General features: G+C 41.7%; 1 protein-coding gene across 5 annotated transcripts in view; it reads left to right on the top strand.

The window, feature by feature from the left end:
* Nucleotides 1-1,825: 1,825 nt before the first annotated feature.
* Nucleotides 1,826-20,718, top strand: part of golga1 (golgin A1) — a 46,341-nt gene continuing 27,448 nt past the window's right edge. For 2 of the 5 annotated variants that reach the window (XM_086030860.1, XM_086030864.1), the window contains exons 1-4: nucleotides 1,826-1,990; nucleotides 4,233-4,519; nucleotides 7,272-7,362; nucleotides 19,134-19,241. In XM_086030860.1, coding sequence (XP_085886986.1) covers nucleotides 4,391-4,519; nucleotides 7,272-7,362; nucleotides 19,134-19,241 — 328 coding nt within the window. In that variant the 5' untranslated portion in view covers nucleotides 1,826-1,990; nucleotides 4,233-4,390. Of the gene's footprint in view, nucleotides 1,991-4,232; nucleotides 4,520-7,271; nucleotides 7,363-19,133; nucleotides 19,242-20,718 lie in introns of those variants that run through there. The other 3 variants (XM_086030861.1, XM_086030862.1, XM_086030865.1) reach the window with 3 other exon arrangements.

The following is a 20,718-nucleotide window of genomic DNA, read 5'->3' as shown; positions in this document are numbered from 1 at the left end:
AGGAAACCGGAGGACCCGGAGAAAACCCACGCAGGCACGTGGAGAACATGCAAACTCCACACAGGGAGGCCGGAGCCGGGATCGAACCCACGGCCTCTGAACTGTGAGGCGGACGTGCTAACCAGTCGACCACCGTGCCGCCCCAATACCAATTGTATTAGTTTTAATTATTATTATTTTAAAAAGTATACCTGCAGACATATATCCATATTTCAAATACACTGTATTTTTTAATGCATCTCAAGATTCATATTAACCATTCTACATTCTCTCAAAAGTGGACTGACTTCGTTATAACAGAGAGTTCATTTAATATAATCATTTCTAACCCGAAGCATTGACGTCCAGTTCAGCGCTTTTATTCTGAAGGGTCTTTCTGTTACCGTACTCCCTGTGTGAAGGAAATTAGGGGCGGCTGGTTTGACTTGGATTTTTCCAGGGAAACTGAGATGGCTTGACCGCAGTCATGAAACTGGGTGTGCGGTGCGATGCCAATGTTGCGCACTGAAACGAATGTGGCTTGTTTGAAATAAATGCGAAGTCTCCACAATGCCACACTTGGATAGAGATTATACTGTGCAAATGAATATAATTACCCCCCTGGGTGGACACAAAACACAATCATCCAGAGAATTAAAAACGTCCATAATACGTAGCAAAACAAATTTTAACGGAATGTATGCTGTTGATATGCAGAGTAATATATGTGCAATCCGATGTTCACTTACCGGTGCCATAAATGCGTATCGGATGCTACCCCAAAGGTACCGCTGATAAAATGACGTTTATTCGTTGTTTCGAACAACTTTTTCTTACATTTTTTTCTAAAACAAACCCACAAACTAATACTCCCTTGGAGCGCATAACTTGTTAAAGGGCTCATTACTCCCATAGGACATTTTATTGTTTTACTGACCTGATTGGGACTTATAAGTGTGATGCTGTGGGTCTTTTTTTTTTCTTTTTTTTTTTGCCAGCTGGCCGGTTTAACACACACACAAAAGAAACAACGCTAGGGTAAAAATAAATCAACGTACGAGAAAAAAACTGTTACAGCTTTCTATACAGAGCATATAGAACTATTAAATATATTCAAAATTATTTATATAAAACATTAGATTCAACACAAGCAGAAATAGTTGTACTTGCTTTTTGTTTCAGAGAGTACCTAATTGTAAAGATATAATGTTTGAATTCGTTAATGAAAACAGTGAAGCTAGGAATCCTTCCCATTAACTTACATTTATGAGTATGACATTTTGCCATTATTAAAACTAAATTAATCAAATACACTTTTGATTTGTTTCGGCAAAACCAAAAAGCACATTCTTCCAAAATAACACAAAAACGTTTTTCAATATAACTTGTTATAAAAAATACTTAGGATACGCCATAAAGATTCTACAGATGAACATTGCCAAAACAAATGAAGCACAGTTTCAGGAAAGTCAAAACAGAAGTTACAATTTACATCAACGTATGTGTGATGGAGTGTGATGCTGAGGGTCGGAGCTGCGAACACCAGAGCTTTCACGTCATAGAGAGGGAACTTTATCTTTAATCCATTTAATAATTTCTCTTATTTTGAATAGGGAAAAATAGATTACTATCGACTGGTATTAAGTACTTAAATCATGAAACATATTTTTTCAGCCATATCGCCCCTACTTCTAAGTACTTAATTGTTTGGTATGGATAATTGGAAGCTGAAATATTACGGCAGCGAGTGCTGCCCGGAACTTTCTTTCACCGATAGGGGGCGCATCCTCCGTGATCTTTTCCGCGCCCCTCTCCAATGAATAGGAGGCACAGTCGTGATGTCATCGGTCATCTGTGCTGGGCGATTACGTGTAGCTCACCGACCCGGGTTGGCTAGCTTGACAGACGAAAAAGCAAGCACTTGGCGACTATCGCAACGACACTTTTCTTGGAGCAGACAAGGCAAAGCCAGTAGGCACGAGAAAACCTCAACAACTGAATAGTTGTTATGGTAAGAGAAAGTCCACTCCAAAGAGCAAATAAGCTAACAATTGCTAACCTTACCCGGTGGTTGTAATGTTAACTTTCATTGTTATGACTAGCGTATGACCGCTTTTACGCGAGGTGGCTAGCTTTTTGCCAAACAACTTACCCACATTCTACACATCCATCTTATTCGTTTATAAAGAATGAGTAACAAAATCCCGACAACGAAGCTAAAGCTGTCACCCGACATTTACCAGAATAGAAATTGCATTGGTGTTATAGTAAGATGTGATCACTGAAACTGAATCAACTCTTTAGACCCGTTCATAAAGATGTTGCAGAAGTCCTTGTTACAGTTAATCTGAACTCTGATATCTGGTTCCTTTCATTGTGCAGTGTGTAAAATAGGCAGTGGTTATTTTGCCGTGACCGGTAACTCTCCTGTTCGCGTTATTTCTTCGTGAACGGATGTGATTGGTCAATGGTTGGAGCTAGGAATTCTGGGCCTGCCGTGAATCGGCTATTTGACCGTGATTACAGAGACTTGGCCGTGAATTGGGTATTTTAGCATGATGATAATGGATGGATGGATGGATGTTGGCTGCCTTGTTACGTTTTAACTGGCTTCCACATGGCTGCTGATTCCAGCTGATTCCAGCCAGGGCAATGTCAGTCCAGTAATTTTGTGTATCCTAATCATAACCCGACCTTAACTGTGTGTATTTTTTTTTTTTTTTTAGAATAGCTAAAACTCTTGACCTTTTCTTAATTCTAACCCCAACCTCATTTTTTTAAGATTAAAGTGGAATAAATCCAAACATATTTTTTTTCAAGAAAATCATCTATGCAGTCCCACTCATTGAAACACGGCATTCTGATTAATATTGCATTTGTGGAATATAGCTAAATTCACCTATTTTTAGCCATCTCAGGTGGCGGCCATTTTGTCACTTCTCCCGACTAAAAATGACATCACATCTGCTCAGGGCTCATGTAACGACCAATCACAGCTCACTTGTTTTCTGAAGCTGAGCCGTGATTGGTCGTCAGCAGAGCCCTGAGCAACTGTGATGTCATTTTCAGTCGACAGAAGTGACAAAATGGCCACCCCCATGGCTAAAAACGGGTGGATTTCGCTATATTCCATCACACAATATTAATTAGAATGCCCCGTTTCAACTAGCGGCCCTGCATAAAATATTCATTCATTCATTCATTCATTCTCCATACCGCTTCTCCTCACAAGGGTCGCGGGGCGTGCTGGAGCCTATCCCAGCTGTCTTTGGGCAGTAGGCAGGGGACACCCTGAATTGGTTGCCAGCCAATCGCAGGGCACACAGAGACAAACATCCGCACTCACAATCACACCTAGGGGCAATTTAGAGTGTCCAATCAACTTACCATGTTTTTGGATTGTGGGAGGAAACCGGAGGACCCGGAGAAAACCCACGCAGGCACGGGGAGAACATGCAAACTCCACACAGGGAGGCCGGAGCCGGGATCGAACCCACGGCCTCTGAACTGTGAGGCGGACGTGCTAACCAGTCGACCACCGTGCCGCCCTGCATAAAATATATTCTTGAAAAAATATGTTTGGATTGACCTCTTTAAATTGACCTCTTTTTATTAACCTCCTACGTACCTTACTCTGGCCACAGCCATTTATTTTTGTGCGACCCTAATCATTTTACCAATTATTTTTGTTTCACAAGCTACATGGAAATTGTTCACCTGCATAACTGTTCAATTCTTCAATAAATACGCGAAACAAAACAGCTCGTTTACAACTCCAGACTGCAAGAAATTGTAAACATATTAAAAAAAAACATACAATCAAATCAAATAAAAAGGTACAAAGTGGGATTCAAATCCGAGGGGACAAAGTAGCACCTTTGGGGGAGACCACTCTACTGACGATTACGGCAAAATAACGCTAGGTGGCGAGTTGCCGGTTATGGTAAAATATGTGTAAAATATGATTCATTTGTCAGCTCTACTTTAACTGTTGTACTTAAAATAAAATGGGCATGGTTCACAAATCTCATTGCCCAAAATTTAATTTCCCATGTTTTCAATGTGTCATGGAATTGCTAAATAAATTATTTAATATTAAAATATAAATATTTAAAATATTCTAACTTATTGCAATCGGATGTGTTGACCTTGCTGTTATACTCTGCAAAAGTGTCGTTTACAGCATTTGTGCTTTTTGGAAACTGTTAGATTTGACTTCTGAAAGAAACATCTGTTTCTCTTTTGCTCCCCAGATTGAGCAGAATGGCAATACGACGAAAGTGTTCTTCATTTGAGGGCTACTGCAGAAGGACCCGTGCATGTTACATAAAGAAGCAATGAATTTCCTGCACTGTGTGGTGTTCTATAATCTCTAGGTGCTTCTGTTAGGGAAGCCTTTGCTCCTATAGACATGTTTGCCAAGCTGAAGAAAAAGATTGCAGACGAGGCAGCCACGGCCCCACGGAGCGGCGTTCGATTACCCCGTACCACCAGCAAGGAATCCATCACTTCTGTGGGGGCAGACTCAGGAGATGACTTTGTAAGTTTTCTTTAAGATTGTCATCTTTTTATGGTTCATTGCCCTGTAACGTCTTTAAAGCGGAAGTCAAGTAAAAAAAGATCTTGACAATAATGTGTTCCACGTGCCCCCACTAGTCTAAACACTTTATTCTGATTAACATTGCATTTGTGGAATCAGAATTCAGCGGCAAAATCCACCCCTTTTTTACATCTCTGGGGATGGCCATTTTCCACTTGCTGTTGACTGAAAATGACACATTGCCTAAGGGCTCAGCTTGCCAGCATCACATGACCAAACTCAAAAAACAGGTGAGCCGTGACGGATGTTACCTGAGCCCTTTGGCGCTGTGATGTCGTTTACAGTTGACGCCCAGTGGTAAATTGACAACACCTGAGCCGGATAGAAATGGAAGGATTTTTCAGTTTAATTCATATTCCACACTTTGAGCCAAAAAATTGAACATTTTCAAAATATCTTTGCGACAAGTAAAAACTGTCTGCAAACATCTTTGCAACTTTTTATGAACCCTGACGAAATGTCCAAATTCGCTTCGTTCGCAAGCAGCCACCGCTCAGTGTGATACCAGCTTTACCTTACTCTGTCTTGATTCTCATTGACAGCAGACGTATATGATGATTTCTAAGAGACCTTTGTTTTAATTTCACAAAAGCTAGAGTATAATGCACAATGCTACACACCTTCACATTGCCGTCATAGTTACATAGTGTTAGTTGTAAGTGCCGGGGCAAGGCAAACAATTTATAATAGCCCATTGCAGAGTTTGCATTATAGTGCTTTGCAAATACTGGCTATTTTGGCACTTGAGGGCAGGCATGGCCAATTGGCGAATTAGTTGCATCCCCCACCCTCAGTAGTCCATGGATTCCTTGCAAATCTTGTCCAACTTGTAATAGTGTAATTAAAATAAGCTGCAAGGGGAAATCGAAAAGCTCATCAATCTTAGCACCTGCTGCCATACCTGTCAACTTGTACGTCTGCCCTGTGTTTTATATGTTTTTTGATCATTTCAAATTGTGTACACCGTATAACAATTTTTGTACGGAAAAAAAAAATTTAAAACTCGTTTTTTGTTAGACCGATCTCGTCTTGCCCATTTCGGCTCTAATCCGGAGCATCCGTTAGCGATTCCGAAAGCAAACTTCGGCCGACTTTCACGTGCAAAGTCCCCCGCCCGACCGCCCCCTCCCGCCCACGTTGAGCGATAAAGAATGTGTAAAATTCTATATAGAAATATCCGTTCCGTTTCCCCCACCTCTCGCGCTGAGCGATATATACTGTGTAAGATTAAAAATAGATACTGTGTAAGATCATATACAGAAATGTACGGGCAAATTACAACTTCATTCAGCACAGCCCGGGGTTGACAGGTATGCATCACAGCGGGTGAGCAAATTTGAAGTCGTCTGGTCTGTGTGTCAGCCATGTGAGGAAGTCCGTTGGTTGGACAGGTCAGTGTTGCGAGGTGTCGGCTCAGACAGGTGCCCAGCCATTCTGGTGGATCTCCCCAGATATGGGACGAACACGTAACAGCGCTCCAGAGATTCACAATGAGGGTCCCAGTATGCTGAGAGTCCGATGTGTGCTGGCTCAGGGCACTTTTCAAATCTCTTAAGAAAATTTGACCAAAGTATAACTTTTCGTCAATTCACCAGGAATGGTAAGGGTGTTGAAACACACCTCTGGCATAAAGCGTGCATTATTAACAGTCTCACCCTTGGGGTGATGTGGATAAATGATTTGCTGCCCTTGCAATCATCATCCCCTGATTTAGGCTCACCGTACTTTCCCTTTGTGTCGGGCAATGGATGTAGCACACTGCATGTAATATAGCAGACATCACATTTGTTGGTTGCATTATATATCAAATTGTGTATTAACACACACGAACAGTTGTGTAAATGTTACTCTGAGAGGCGCAAATGTGAAATTATTGTGCTTTCTTATAGTCTGGTGGACTCCAGTCCAGTCGTAATGTGAAAGTGGCTGTCATGGTTCTGTTTTCGCCCTTAGTATGCTACTGTTCAAACTCCTGCTTCTCCTCTTCCTGAAAACTAGCCTCACTGTTGTGTCACAGTCTGGAAAAATTCCACGGCGTGTTGCTCACATCCACATTTTCACAAAACCTCGTAAAGATGTACTTATTAGTGTAATTTTACTGTTGAGTTCGAGTGTAACGATACATTTTTGACCAATACGGTACATCTTGATATAAGGCGTAACGATTTCACACAAAGCGATACCGCTTTTTGGGGACGGTACAATTTGATAAAGGCAATTTCTATACGATATTCGATGCAGCGATAAACCAGCATACATTTCTTGCCATGCATCAGGATATTGTGTTACCTCTGAGTCCAGAAATATAACACAAAGCTCTTGATTTCATCATGTTAGTTTGAAACACTGGTTAAAAGACATTTCTCCATGATAACGCTACTTTCCTTGAGTTATCGTAGATATCGTTTTTCCCTGCAGTTAAAGCCATATTCCCGAGGCTGTAGTACAGGCTCAACTGATCATGCATAAATTATTTAGAGTTGTCCAAGCGATGATGCCAAGTGATACACAACGCTATGTTTATTGAACCATGCAAGTATTCATAATACATTTATATTAAAGGTATATGTTTTTTTCATTTTAGAATAATATAAGTAGAACAATTAGGAATTTGGAGTGGATTTTGAGTTGTTTAAAACTACTTCTCATGCTCACTTTCAAATATAATACTGTACTGTCTTTCTGTCCCCAGGCATCTGATGGGAGCAGCTCCAGGGATGACCTGCCTGCCCAACTGCTCAGGAGGAATTATCAGATCCGTAAACTAGAGGCAAAGCTATCAGGTGGGACATTCACTCTATCGTTACATCAGGGGGCAGGTCTTGAAATGTAGGTTACAATCGAAGCCTGTGAGTATGACAGTACTCTAAATCAGAGGAATTCAACTACAACTTAAAGAAGTACAGTTCAAGAAAAAATGTTGAAGCAAGGACCATAAGAGCAAAATGTGTAACTATTTATTGTGATATCAATTTAATTAGTGTAGTTCAGTGTTCCCCAACCAGGGATACGCATAACCCTAGAGGTATGTGGAGACATTTAACTCGTTCACTGCCACACATTTTCAGACCCTCTTTTACCCTACCGTCTAAAACAAATATAAATAAGTTCCTTGAATTGAATGGCTGGACTGTGAAAAGACAAATACATTTGTAAAATGGCAGTGAATGAGTTAATCATTTCTTTCCCCTATTAATAACCTGTGGCACAGCTGGACCAAAATCACAACAGCCGCATCAACTCTAGTGTCTCGTTAAAGCTCAGATGTCTGATGAAAGGAAAGTAAAACTGCCAAAGTGTGTCTGAATATTATTATTTTTTTGCGTGTTTTGTTCCTGATATTTAAATTCCTGTTTAAAAAGGACTTATTCAAACAAGCGCCATTTTTTGTGGTAAATATTCTAAGAGTTATAGATACAAATGCATGTTCATTCTTTATTTCGATTCATATTTAAAAAACAAAAAAATCTGTATTTATTTTCAAGGCAGCCTATTTTTGTTTGATTTAAGTTAAAAAGAAGACAATACCTAAGAATTTAAATTTAATTAAATTAAAATTGCCAGTTTTTTTTGGAACTGACAAACATCACTTTAGAGTAATTTAACATTTTATTAACACATTTTTTTCATTCATTTCAAACATTTTTATTCAAGAGTGCAACAAATGTAGAACAATGTAAAATAACTGTGAAGTACTAAAAATGGATCCCTCAGGCATAATAAATCCTCCTCCTAGCGCTCCAGCGAGGGTCAGGTTATCCCGTCCCGGTGCGTTGAGCCGACCAGATGAACCAGGTTTTTCCAGTGCTGGCGATCTTGTTTCAGCTGCTCTGCATCCTCCACAGTGACTCCATGTTGTTGGAGGTCGCCCGCAGCAACGTCAAGCCATCGGGTACGGGGCTTCCCTTGTGGTCGTCTCCAGCCTGCGTCCTTTCGGTCAAACTGGAGAATGGCTCGTGTCGGATGTTCTTAGGGCAGACGAAAGACATGGCAGAGCCAGCAAGTGCGGCGTTGAGCAACCAAGTAAGATGCTCGGGGCTGGCCTGTACGGGCTCCAAGCACTTCATTGGAGACTCGTTGGGGCCACGTGATGTTCTCGATGGTTCTAAGAGCCCTGCTATCAAAGCCATCGATTCTTGCAGCCAGAATGTCATTCATGGGCCATGTTTCTGAGCCATAAAGCATGATGGAGAGTACAGCTGAGTTGTAAATCCGCAGCGTTGTCTTGTTTGAGATGGTTTGGTGCCGCCAGAGTGGTTTCCAGAGAGACTGCAGAGCAGATGCTTCCAGGGCTTGTCTGTATTCAATCTCTGGTTTTAGGTTCCCATTGCCTGTCACCATAGACCCCAGGTACACAAAGTTCTTGACAGGCTCCACAGTGTTGTGACCAATTTGAATGGGAGGAGGCTCTGGTCCATCTCCGACGTACATGAACTTGGTTTTAGTCCAGGTCACTTGGAGACCAAGCTATGCTGTCTCCTCGCTGTAAATGCCCAGAGCGCATCTCCGCTGACTGTAGGTTATGCTGAGCAGGATGGTGTCGTCACCGTACTCAATATCAGTCAGGTGGTAGTTGCCAAGGGACACTCCGGGGATGCGCTCACAGACCCTAGACATCAGATGGTCAATGATGCAGTTAAAAAGGTCAGGAGCAGCCACGCAACCCTGACGAACTCGACTGTAGATGGTAATCCAGTTGGACTCTGTGTTGTTAATACGGACACAGCTCTCTGTGTTGCTGTAGAGCAGCTTGAACAGGGCGGTGGTCTTGGGTGGTGCTCCGAGGGTCTGGAGTATGTTCCACAGTGAGGAGTGGCCGACGGTGTCAAAAACGGCCTTCAGATCAATGAGTACGATATACAGCTGGCGGTCTTTATGGAATTCACGGGTCTTCTCTATCAGCAGGCGTGCGGTAGAGATGTGGTCAATTGTGGAGCGATTGGGCATAAAGCCCAGCCTGCTGGGGATGGCGTCGGCTTCTGATCGCTGGAAGGGCACGGTTAAGCAAGATCCTGATGAAGACCTTGCCAGGGATGGAGAGCAGGGTAATGCCTCTGTGGTTTCCACAGACAAACCTGTCACCCTTGCGTTTCCAGAAGGGCATAATGACCCCTCTGGTCCAGTCGGTGGCCAGCTGCTCCGTCTCCCACACCTGGTTGAATAGGTGGGCCACCATCAGACGATGGTCTGTGTTGCCAAGTTGTGCTCCTCTGTACACCCAGGAGTTGGTGACAAGCGACTTTCAGTGTTGAGAATGAGGATGTGGTCCAGCGCCTTCCTGGGTCTGCCATCTGGGCTTTACCACGTGCAATGGTGGATTTGTTTCTGGGGAAACCAGGTGTGAGCAACACAGAGGTTATTATGGTGGCAGAGGAGGCGGAAGCGGTTGTCATTCTCGTTTGTTGTTCTGTCGCTGAAGGTGGTGCTGACAGGTGAGCTGGGGGGCCGGTCGCTGCTGGATCGAGTGGCGTTGGCATCAGTGAGAATGATGGTGACGTCGTGAGGTGGAGCTTGGCTGACTGCCTGTTGGAACTGGTCGAAGAACACGTCCTTCGCATCCTCATCAGCGACATCCGTGGGAGCATAGGCGACAATCACTGTCATCTTGCCGGGGTGGTGGAGGAAGCGGGCAGACAGTAGTAGTCTGTCGCCTAGGGGTGTCCAGCTGATGAGGGACCTCCGTAGGGCCTTTGGGATGGCAAGAGCCACACCATAAAGCCCGCTCCAGATGTAGCAATGGTCACCTGCTGTTGTTTCGCCATTGCCTTGCCATCGAATCTCACAGAGCCCTGCCAGGGAGATGTTGTAACGGCAAAGCTCTCGGGACAGCAGCGTGGCAGCTCCGGGACGAAAGAGTGTCTGGACATTTCACGTGGCAACACGGATCCTACGACAAAGGTCGATCCGTACTCGTTGGTCGGGGGCAGGCTGGGGTCCGTTACCGTGTGGATCAGTCCGGTTTCTTTCTCTTGTCAGTTTCATAACAAAAGGGGGTTTCTCCTGGGTAGGTTGTTAGCCCTCTGCAGGATAGCCGGTTGGTGGGGCTGCCACCTTACAGCGTACCGGTACGCTGGGTCTGAGTCATTCTTTGTCTCGTCCCTCATCTCGGACCAGTTTGCCATGGGTGACCCTACCAGGGGCGCGAGGCCCCAGACAACATAGCTCCTCGGCTCATTGGGAGACACAAACCCCACCACCACGATAAGGCGATGACTCATCGGTGGGGCATAATAAATATGCCTTACGATTTAAGCATAATAATTTTTAAGTATTATAATCACCCAACCCTACTTGTATCGCTGACACCTGCGGTGTGAACCTAGCCTTACTTTCGAGGCACGGAGGACACCATCAACGGGTCAGCGTTAGCTTCCCAAAATACAAAATGCCTGCTGCTGAACTGCGCACCTTTCAAATCCTGCTGACTCATGCTCTGGAATACACAAAAAAAATAATGTGTACAACTAGCGTGAAAAAAATGTATCCATCTATTTTATTGTGTGATGATTGATTCTCGAAACCATGTTTCCTGAAAACTACCGAGAAGCACCTGTCAGGTTTGGAATCATAAACCTTTTTTGGCTGTTGGTCTGGTTCTGTATCAGACAGTTCTGGGTCGGGACTGCAGTCCACCCGTGAATGACCTCTGCCCTAATTGCTTGGTATAATTTTCAACAGTTACATTTAAAAGAAACCCCAATCTCCATTGTAAAAAACTAACATCCAGTCATGTACAGTATTTAAAAAAAAAACTTAATTGTATAGTAGGGCTGTGCGATATGGCCAAAATTTCATATCGTGATAGTTTTGCGTAGGGGTGGGCGATGGGCAAAAAAAATAAAAAATAAAAATTATTTTTTTCAAAAATATCGATAACGATAATTTGACGATATTCTCCAAAAAATATTTTAAATCTGCACTTGCTTTACAGACCAATTGTAGATGGACAGCGTTTGTGAACATCTCTTTTAAATTACTAAATATAGCTTCTGCAAAACTAATGATATTCTACAACAATATTTAACAAAAAAGAACAAAAAATGATATTTATTTTATATGTTATTATTATTATGTATAGATTTTATGTATATTTTTAGGATTATTTATGTCACTTAACTGTCTGTGCTGTTATTCCATAATGCTGTGACATTTTGAGCTGCAGTAAGTACTGGTGTACCACTGCCAACTACGAGAGCAATCAGAATGAGAAAACGGTGTTAACTACAGCAACCAGAATGAGAAAAATGTATTTGATGTGACGTGTGACAAAGTGTCACCCAGCGAGGGGAAAAAAAAAAGTCGTCATTACACCCATTCTCATACATTGCCCAACGTATTCAGAATAAAGTTGAATAACAAAACTGCAATTTCCCGAAAAGTGTATTTTCCCACTCATTAATCGCTGTGATATGTAGACTTGTGACTTTATTCATGTTTGGGTGTATGCTGGCGTCACACTAATAAACTGTCGTTGTTTGTGCAACATGCCTCGGGAATACAGGCTAGTTATGAATGATACGGACTAAAAGCATGTAAACTGAATGTTAACCGATCATCCAGGATGTCACGTTTGACTTGCTCGCTAAAGTACTGAGTGTGTGTGTGCTTGAGTGCGTGTGTGCGTTTATATTTTTTGGTTCAACTCTTTTGGTTCTGCGCGTGTTTTTAAGCTTTTGTTTAGCGTGCTAGCGCGGTTGCTAAGTTTTCCTCGTAATCCATATGGCTCGTGGTGCAACAGAATTGCTCTTCAGGTGACCATTTTGGCACAACTAACAATGTTATTCCTACCGATGTCAGTCTTGTCAACCCCAAACCATTTACAGACTGTACGGACGACGTGGACTCGCGACTTGCTATTATTACCCGCTGGATACTCCTCCATACTTGAAACTCGGTTGCAGTGCGGACAGAGTCACGTGACCGGGTCCTGCCCGCAGATTCGGCGAATGATTATCACTTCCTCCTCCTCTGATGTCAATGGGCACTGATTTTTTTTCAGCATTTCCTCATACTTTGCGGCCGTCGACTGACTCGAATCAGAGGCAGTATTAATACTCAATGTAAAATTACACATCGTGAAAGCAAGATTGACGATGATATCGATAATGATATATATCGCCCACCTAGTTTTGCCAGATATCTCTCATGATAACGATTTTTAAAGAAAAAGCAAAATATCACTCCAAAAGGATGTGGACAGTGTAGTTTATTTTATTAGAACTTACTGACAGACATCAAAGAAACCTGGAAAAAGACAAAAACAACCAGGCAGGCTGCTATAATTGTAGTAATGAGCCCCCCACTGTCTATCGATACGTGCTGTGTGCTGATTCTACCCCTAGGTGTCAGCAATGCTTAAGACATGGGGTTCAATACTGGCGTCATCGTTTGAAAAAAACAACAACCCGGAAATCGTACTGACTATGGGGCTTCGTTTTGATGCGTTGCTGAATGTACACTGTCCTTGCCTAAATTTGAAAGGAAGCACCTTTTCAACCCTCCGTGACCCGATGGCTTGTACCACAAAGGTTAAAAAAAGTGCTATAAATGTTAACTCATTCACTGCCAGGCATTTTCAGACCCTCTTTTTACCATAACGTTTGAAAAAAATTTGAAAAAATATATAAATGAATTCCTGGGATTGAAGAGCTGGACTGTGGAAAAAACAAGTAAATCCGTCAATGGCAGTGAATGAGTTAAAGGGACAATGTGTAGAATGTTTAGATTTTTCAATGATCATTCATTTTAAAAACCCACTATTCATTTCAACAATGTATAAAAAAAAATGCTCTATCACACCGGTGCTCAAGTCCGGTCCTCAAGAGCCCCTATCTCTCCTAGCATCATTTGAATCAGGTGTGTTGCAGGCAGGGAGAATTGGACAACAGCCTGGATAGGAGCTCTTGAGGACCGGACTTGAGAACCTGCACTATCACATCAATGTAATTATTTTTACATAATCGCAGGTGAAGTAATCTCAAATGATATTACATAGGGCGTGCCTCCCCGACAGGAGGCTGCCATGTTTCGCTGCCATCTGTGCTACGGATACTCGAAGGAGACAAACTTAACGAACGTAGTTCCTAAGCATCATGACTACTGCATGTGTAACAAATGGAATCCACTTACATAATGACTTGAGGTAATAGTAGAAGTCGTTTGAGATTACATTTTTCTTACACCTCTGCTGAAGAAACTGTTGGTAGGCTTGCGACGCGTGGTCTCTCGGAGGTACTGTAGGTCATTGCATTCTATTAGTTGACCACGAGATGGTACTGAATTCTACACATTGTCCATTTAAGAGCCCCGTAGGAGATAACACTTTCCGGAGAGCTTGTGTCACCTGCTCAAAACGAAGCTGCCGATTGGACAAAGAGGAGATCTGAGTTCCTGCAACCGATTGCTAATCCTCAAGTAGCCAGATGGTTCATCACTGAAACTGAATTTTTACCTGTTGAATTAATTTTTTACTTGTGAAACTGAATGAAAAGTCAAGCGAACGGAATCTGTGTGGCAAAGATTTTAATTTCTATTTGTACAACTCAATGTGAAAAAATTACAGAATTGAATTTTTAGTGAGGAATTCAAATTCAAATTGTATCATTCAGATTCATTTTTTCAAAGTAAAGATTCAAATAAACAATAAAAATTCAATTTATGTCATTCAAATTCAGTTTTTCAATTCAATTCTTCAAGTTTCGGTATTCAAATTCAAATCTACATTAATCAGATTCAGTATCTAATGGGACAAATTTCAACCCATACGCTAACACTGAAGTGGATTTCTCGCGTGTATGCTGTCGAGGCAGCAGCGGCTGCGTGTCTCTCGCTCCCTCTCTTAAACCAAGACATGGGGCCAGGGGGTATCGAGTTTGCTGGTTAAAAAGGGGTGTTCCAGGTGCACTTAATTATTTGCAGATTGCTCCAAAATGGATTGGTATTGAACATGAATGCCAAATTCATTTTCCTGAGCAAAACAGGTATAAAGTGAGTTTGTTAGTGAAAAATGGACTATCTTGACAACAGAGTCGCTTTAATAATCCCAGCCGGGTTGACTGCATCAGACTGGGATCGGCTAGAGAAAGGCAGTATAACTGGGCTGCATCATCAAAGTCATCCCTTTCTCTTTTTCAGTGAAATGTTGGTCAAGTCAGTAATTTGATGCTTGGATTGATTAAAAGAGGACGAAAACCAAGCTCGCAACATCTGAGTATTTCAAAGTCCACGCTAATGTGAAGCACCCATCGTGCCCCCAGCCTTTGAAACGTCACACCAGCAGACACACCTACCCAAAACAATGCAATACAACACATCTTCATTTTGGCTACAATGCCTTCACAAGACGCCTTCTTTCTGGTTTAAAGCCACGAGTGATGCAGTAAATAAAACAATGATCCAACTAACCACGTCTAAAGTGCATATTAAAATGAAATGGAGACTTACTTCACGACACACGTGAGGGGGGTCTTTTTGCAACAAAGCATCTCATCGATCCATATTAAACAAACAAGCCAATGTAATCCAGCGAACCTTACTATTTTCACTTCTTATTGCCTAAAAAAACAAACAAACAAAAAAACCCGCATTCAGCAGGCGGAGGACACGTCATTGTGTTGCACATCCCTCAGATGAAATCGTGCTTTATTTGGGTATTTGCTATTCTCACCGCTTGAGAATTGACGGGCCATTAGAATCGATTTGTGTTAAAAATGAATTTGACCATATTTTGACTTCCAAGATTTTCTGCCGACAGTCACTATATAGTTTTATTTTGATAATTATTTAAATATTTCGGCGGCGGTGTATACGCAGCAACAATTTCTGACGTGTGCGCGGCATGCGTTGCAGACCTGTCGGCAACATTTCTCACGGCGCAATCCGTCGGTCACGTAATGCAATGTGGCAGTTGTCGCCCGCGCCGATGCGGGAGTATAAAGAAGCCTTTCGCCGAGTAGGTTGAGATGAACTTTGGCCACCTCGCAACCACAACACGCATGAAGGCCAATTAGTGGGCCGGACTAAAATCCACCTCCGCCCAGATGGCATAAACCATCATGTTCCTCTCAGCAGAAGAGCAGCCAGACACTCCACCGAAGGGTAACTCTGCTTTCCTCACCTTTGAAATCAAAGTGCAGGAAAGCAGAGCCTAAATGGAGAAAAACGAAACTCCAAATTCACTTGATCTTTACAGACAATGTCTTTGTAATTTTAACAAAGAGTTAGTAAAAGCTAGACAACACTTTTGTGAAATCATTAATAAGAACCTAAATAATACACACACTCTATTTGCTATGGTCAACAAACTCACAAATCCCCCAAATCAAATAGTGCCAGAACTCCTCTTAGATAAATGCAATGCATTTGCCTACTTCTTTTTTGGAAAAAGTAAAATCCATCAGGACAAATGTCATCACAAACCAGCAAGATTCCAAAACGATGCAGCACTTAAAATCACCTAGGAATAACTTGATTACCATCACAGAATTTGATACAGTGCATCAAAAAACTGTAACGGATTTGGTTCAGCAGTTGAAACCATCAACTAGGTGCCTTGACCCATTACCGTCTGACTTTTTCAAAACTATTGTGAAATCTGTTCTAACTGGATTGTGGCGAATAATCAACTTCTCACTTCAGTCAGGCAAGTTTCCTAAACCCCCTGCTGTCAAGCACCTCTAAAAAAGAGAACGCTGGATGACTCTGTTAGTAAATTATAGACCTATGTCAAACCTTCCCTTCTTATCAAAGATTGTTGAGAAAGTGGTTTTTAATCAACTCGGCAAATTCTTGATCTCAAACTGACCTGAATTCCTATCAGGATTCCGACCTTAGTAGAGTATAGAAACAGTTCTCATCAAAGTACTAAATGACATAAGATTGAACACCTGACACAGGGAAGGTGTCGGTGCTAGTCTTATTGGCTCTGAGTGCAGTATTTGATACAAATGATCATGACATACTGTTGAACAGGTTGGAAACTTGGGTGGGATGGAAATGGAACAGTCCTAAAATGTTTTAGGTCTTACTTAGAGGAAAGGAGTTTTTTTGTGGGCGGCACGGTGGTCGACTGGTTAGCACGTCCGCCTCACAGTTCAGAGGTCGTGGGTTCGATCCCGGCCCCGGCCTCCCTGTGTGGAGTTTGCATGTTCTCCCCTTGCCTGCGTGGGTTTTCTCCGGGTACTCCGGTTTCCTCCCACATTCCAAAAACATGCATGGTAAGTTGATTGGACTCTCTAAAATTGCCCCTAGGTGTGATTGTGAGTGCGGATGTTTGTCTTTGTGTGCCCTGCGATTGGCTGGCAACCAATTCAGGGTGTCTACTGCCCAAAGACAGCTGGTATAGGCTCCAGCACGCCCCGCGACCCTTGTGAGGATAAGCGGTATAGATAATGGATGGATGGATGGAGTTTTTTGTGACCATTGGAAGTTTTGAATCAGATCGGATGGCCATGACATGTGGGGTTCCTCAAGGGTCAGTCCTTGGGCCCCTTGTGTTCAGTCTGTATATGTTACCTTTGGGTCAAATGCTTCAGAACACCAATGTTGGCTATCACAGTTATGCAGATGACACACAGCTATAGATATCAATGTCCCCAAATGACACCAGTTCAATCAGCGTATTGTGTCACTGTCTAGAGCAAATTAACAACTGGATGAACCAAAATTTCCTTCAGCTAAACCAAAACAAAACAGAGGTAACTGTTTTCAGCAATAAAGAAAAGTGGATTGCTGTTAGAAAACACCTGAAGTAACTGTCTTTAGAAACCAAAGACTAAGTCCGAAATCTTGGGGTGCTGATAGACTCAGACCTGACTTTCAGTAATCATATCAAAACAATCACTAAAACAGCATTTTACCAGCTGAAAAACATATCCAGACTGAAGGGTTTCATGCTCCAATCAGACCAGGAGAAACGTATCCATGCTTTCATCTCCAGTTGACTTGATTATTGTAACGGCCTTCTTACTGGTCTCCCTCAAAAGACCATCAAACAACTGCAGCTCATTCAGAACGCTGCAGCTCAGGTTCCTGCCAGAACAAAGAGATATATTACTGGAGACGTATTACTCCAGTCCTGAAGGCTTTACACTGGCTCCCAATTAACTGTCGAAATTATTTTCAAATTTTGCTACTGGTCTATAAATCACAGAATGGTTTGGGTCCTGACTACATGAATGAAATGCTGATTGAATATAAACCCTGTAGGGCTCTGAGATCTGCAGACTTGGGTCAATTAGTGGAGCTCAGAGTTCAAGGTAAATATGGTGAAGCTGCATTTAGCTGTTACGCTGCACACAAATGGAATAAGCTGCCAACAGAAGTGAAGTCAGCCCCAAGTGTAAATGCTTTTAAATCCAGATGAAAAACTTTGCTTCTTTCTCATACCTTTGATTAAAGTCCTCTGAACAATTTAAATGTTTTCTTTTATATATTTTAGAAACCCACTTTTATTTCTTTATTTTTAAATGTTTTTAAAGTTTTCTGCTAATGTTTAAATGTTGTATTTTTGTTAGCTACTTTTGATTTTTTTGCTTTGCTTTTGAATGTTGTTAACTGTTGTGTTTGTAAATGCTTGTAGCTGTTGCCTTTGCATGTGTGAAGCACATTGAATTGCTTGTGTATGAAATGTACTGTGTAAATAAAACTGCCTTGCCTTGCCTTTGCATTCATGTGGTTGTCAACATCTGAAGGTCAAACGGAAGAACAAAAGCAAATCATATGAGGAAACCAGTTTGAACGCATTCAAGAATTTAATCAGGTCTCAGTCATTCTTTCAAACATAGTCAGTTTGAAAGACCTGCAGCAGGCAAGGCACATAAGAATGAAATGTTGTTATGGTGGGATACAGTCATGTGGTAGCATCTCACCCAGTTGAAACGTGCCACGTGGCGTGGGTGCTGCAATTTTTATTTTGTTGTATTGTAATTGTGGGGCGGCACGGTGGTCGACTGGTTCGCACGTCGGTAGGGTTCGATCCCGGCTCCGGCCTCCCTGTGTGGAGTTTGCATGTTATCCTGCGTGGGTTTTCTCCGGGTACTCCGTTTTTTTCCCACATTCCAAAAACATGCATGGTAAGTTGATTGGACTGTCTAAATTGCCCCTAGGTGTGATTTTGATTGCGGATGTTTGTCTCTGTGTGCCCTGCGATTGGCTGGCAACCAATCCAGGGTGTCCCCCGCCTACTGCCCGAAGACAGCTGGGATAGGCTCCAGCATGCCATGCGACCCTTGTGAGGCTAAGCGGTATCGATAATGGATGGATGGATGTAATCATTGTAATTATTATACTATAAAAATCATGTGTACTCAAATAGAATAGACCATTGAGATTTTGAAAAATGCTACTTTTTTTTCAATAATGATTTTCTCACATTCGAAAATCATTGGTAGGTTTATTTTTCATTGTCAATCACATTTTCCCTTTTGTTTTCTCCTTTTTGTTCTTTTGTCCTCTCTATCATGCTGTTCCTTTTCCCTCGTATGTGTTGTGTGTGTGCCTGTCTGCGTGTGCCATTGATATTCCATTTCATCTCCCTGTGTTCCAACAACACTAGACTACGCTGAGCAGCTGCGAATAATGCAGAAGACCAAGGAGAAGCTTGAAATTGCATTAGAAAACCATCAGGATTGTACGTACCCCTCCTCTCGCTCCCCTCCTACCAGTGAGCTACTTTTCTCTTCTCTGTCAATCAGCTGTATTAACCAACTCACTGCTTCATTCCTTTGCCTAAAGTTAGTTCTTACATTTCATGCGATACAATCAAATGCTTTGTAAATTTTTTCTGTGGTCCCGTTAAAAGATCTGGAAAATCAAGATCTTTTTATTCTGACAGTTTTTTCCAGTGATAGGTAATTCTCTGGGGTAAAATGGCTATGGTCAAGCGGTGCGCTGCATGCTTTGATGTACTGATTACTTTCTTTTTGTACAGGTGTTTTAAGATTTAAATGTGAGCACTGAGAAGCCTTCTGAGTGCTACATTGATGTGTGATCATGAGCAAGTGTGTAAGCATGCAGTGCTTTGTTTTCTTCTGCTTCTCCCTTAATTCACATGCTTTGTTGGCTGTCCTTATCTTGTTAAAAAAAATCAGCTTGCTTGTATGTGTCTGTCCAGACGTACCTTACAACACAAATACAGTATATTTCTCTAAGTGGGACGTCTCCAAATAGTGTGATTTAATTTTTTTTTTTTTTTTTGCTGGATTCGGTATCAGCATCAAAATACGTCACTGTCCTGTGCAAAACCTTTATGTCCAATTTTGTATTTATTTTTTAAAATGTTCACATTAATGCAATGTCTGTAATGTGGAAACACCATTCACGTAAAAATAAAAAAAACATAAAAAAATTGGATACACATGTTTTTCACAGAACAGCGACGGATAGACAAAATAAGATGGCCCTTATTATTGTTGTAGAGCACAATGAAATTTGAGTTCTAAGTGCTGCTTCAAAATGAACAAAGAAATGGGAGTGAGACAAAAAAATAGGAAAGTAAGCAATTTATCGCAAACAACGCACTGAAATAGGCTGTTTTTCCGCTGATCAACACAGCGCAAAAGTTATGGCGCTTTTCACCAAAAATACTTAATACTATGCAATCCTAGCTAGCCGTAGTTATCACACGCATGTTATGTTATGTGATTGATGTAACGTTGTAACACAATTTCCTGTTTGGCATGGTAACATATCGTAGCGTCTAATACAAATTGCAGAGGTATTAGTGAACTCAGGTTTATTAAAAACCAAAACAGTTTTTGTATGCCCGTCGTTCACATTGAAGCACGAAGTGTTCACTTACTCGCTTTCTCTTGATGCATTCATGAATTGAGAAATAGCAGCTCTCAAAGTAACATGTGCCACAAGCCCTGTATGGCATCACATAACAATAAAACATAACTTAGTTTGTCAAAATACACTACATTTACAAACATTCCTCCTAATATTTAACCCTTTGAATCGAAATATACTTTTTTTTCACATTAACTCCAAGATCTTATTCAAGTAAATAGCGGTTCCAAACTTCGTAAAAAATTGTAGTTGAAAAATACAATTAATCGTGATCAATTATGGGAAATTTTGCGATTAATTAGTTAAATCATTTCAATCGCTTGAGAGCACTAAAATATATGTATGTATAT

This window comes from Filicampus tigris, chromosome 5 (genome assembly GCF_054856515.1).
Source record: "Filicampus tigris isolate MCC_2025a chromosome 5, RoL_Ftig_1.0, whole genome shotgun sequence".
Lineage (NCBI taxonomy): Eukaryota > Metazoa > Chordata > Actinopteri > Syngnathiformes > Syngnathidae > Filicampus > Filicampus tigris.
The sequence above is the reverse complement of the archived record's forward strand: the minus strand, read 5'-3'. Positions and strand labels throughout refer to the sequence as shown.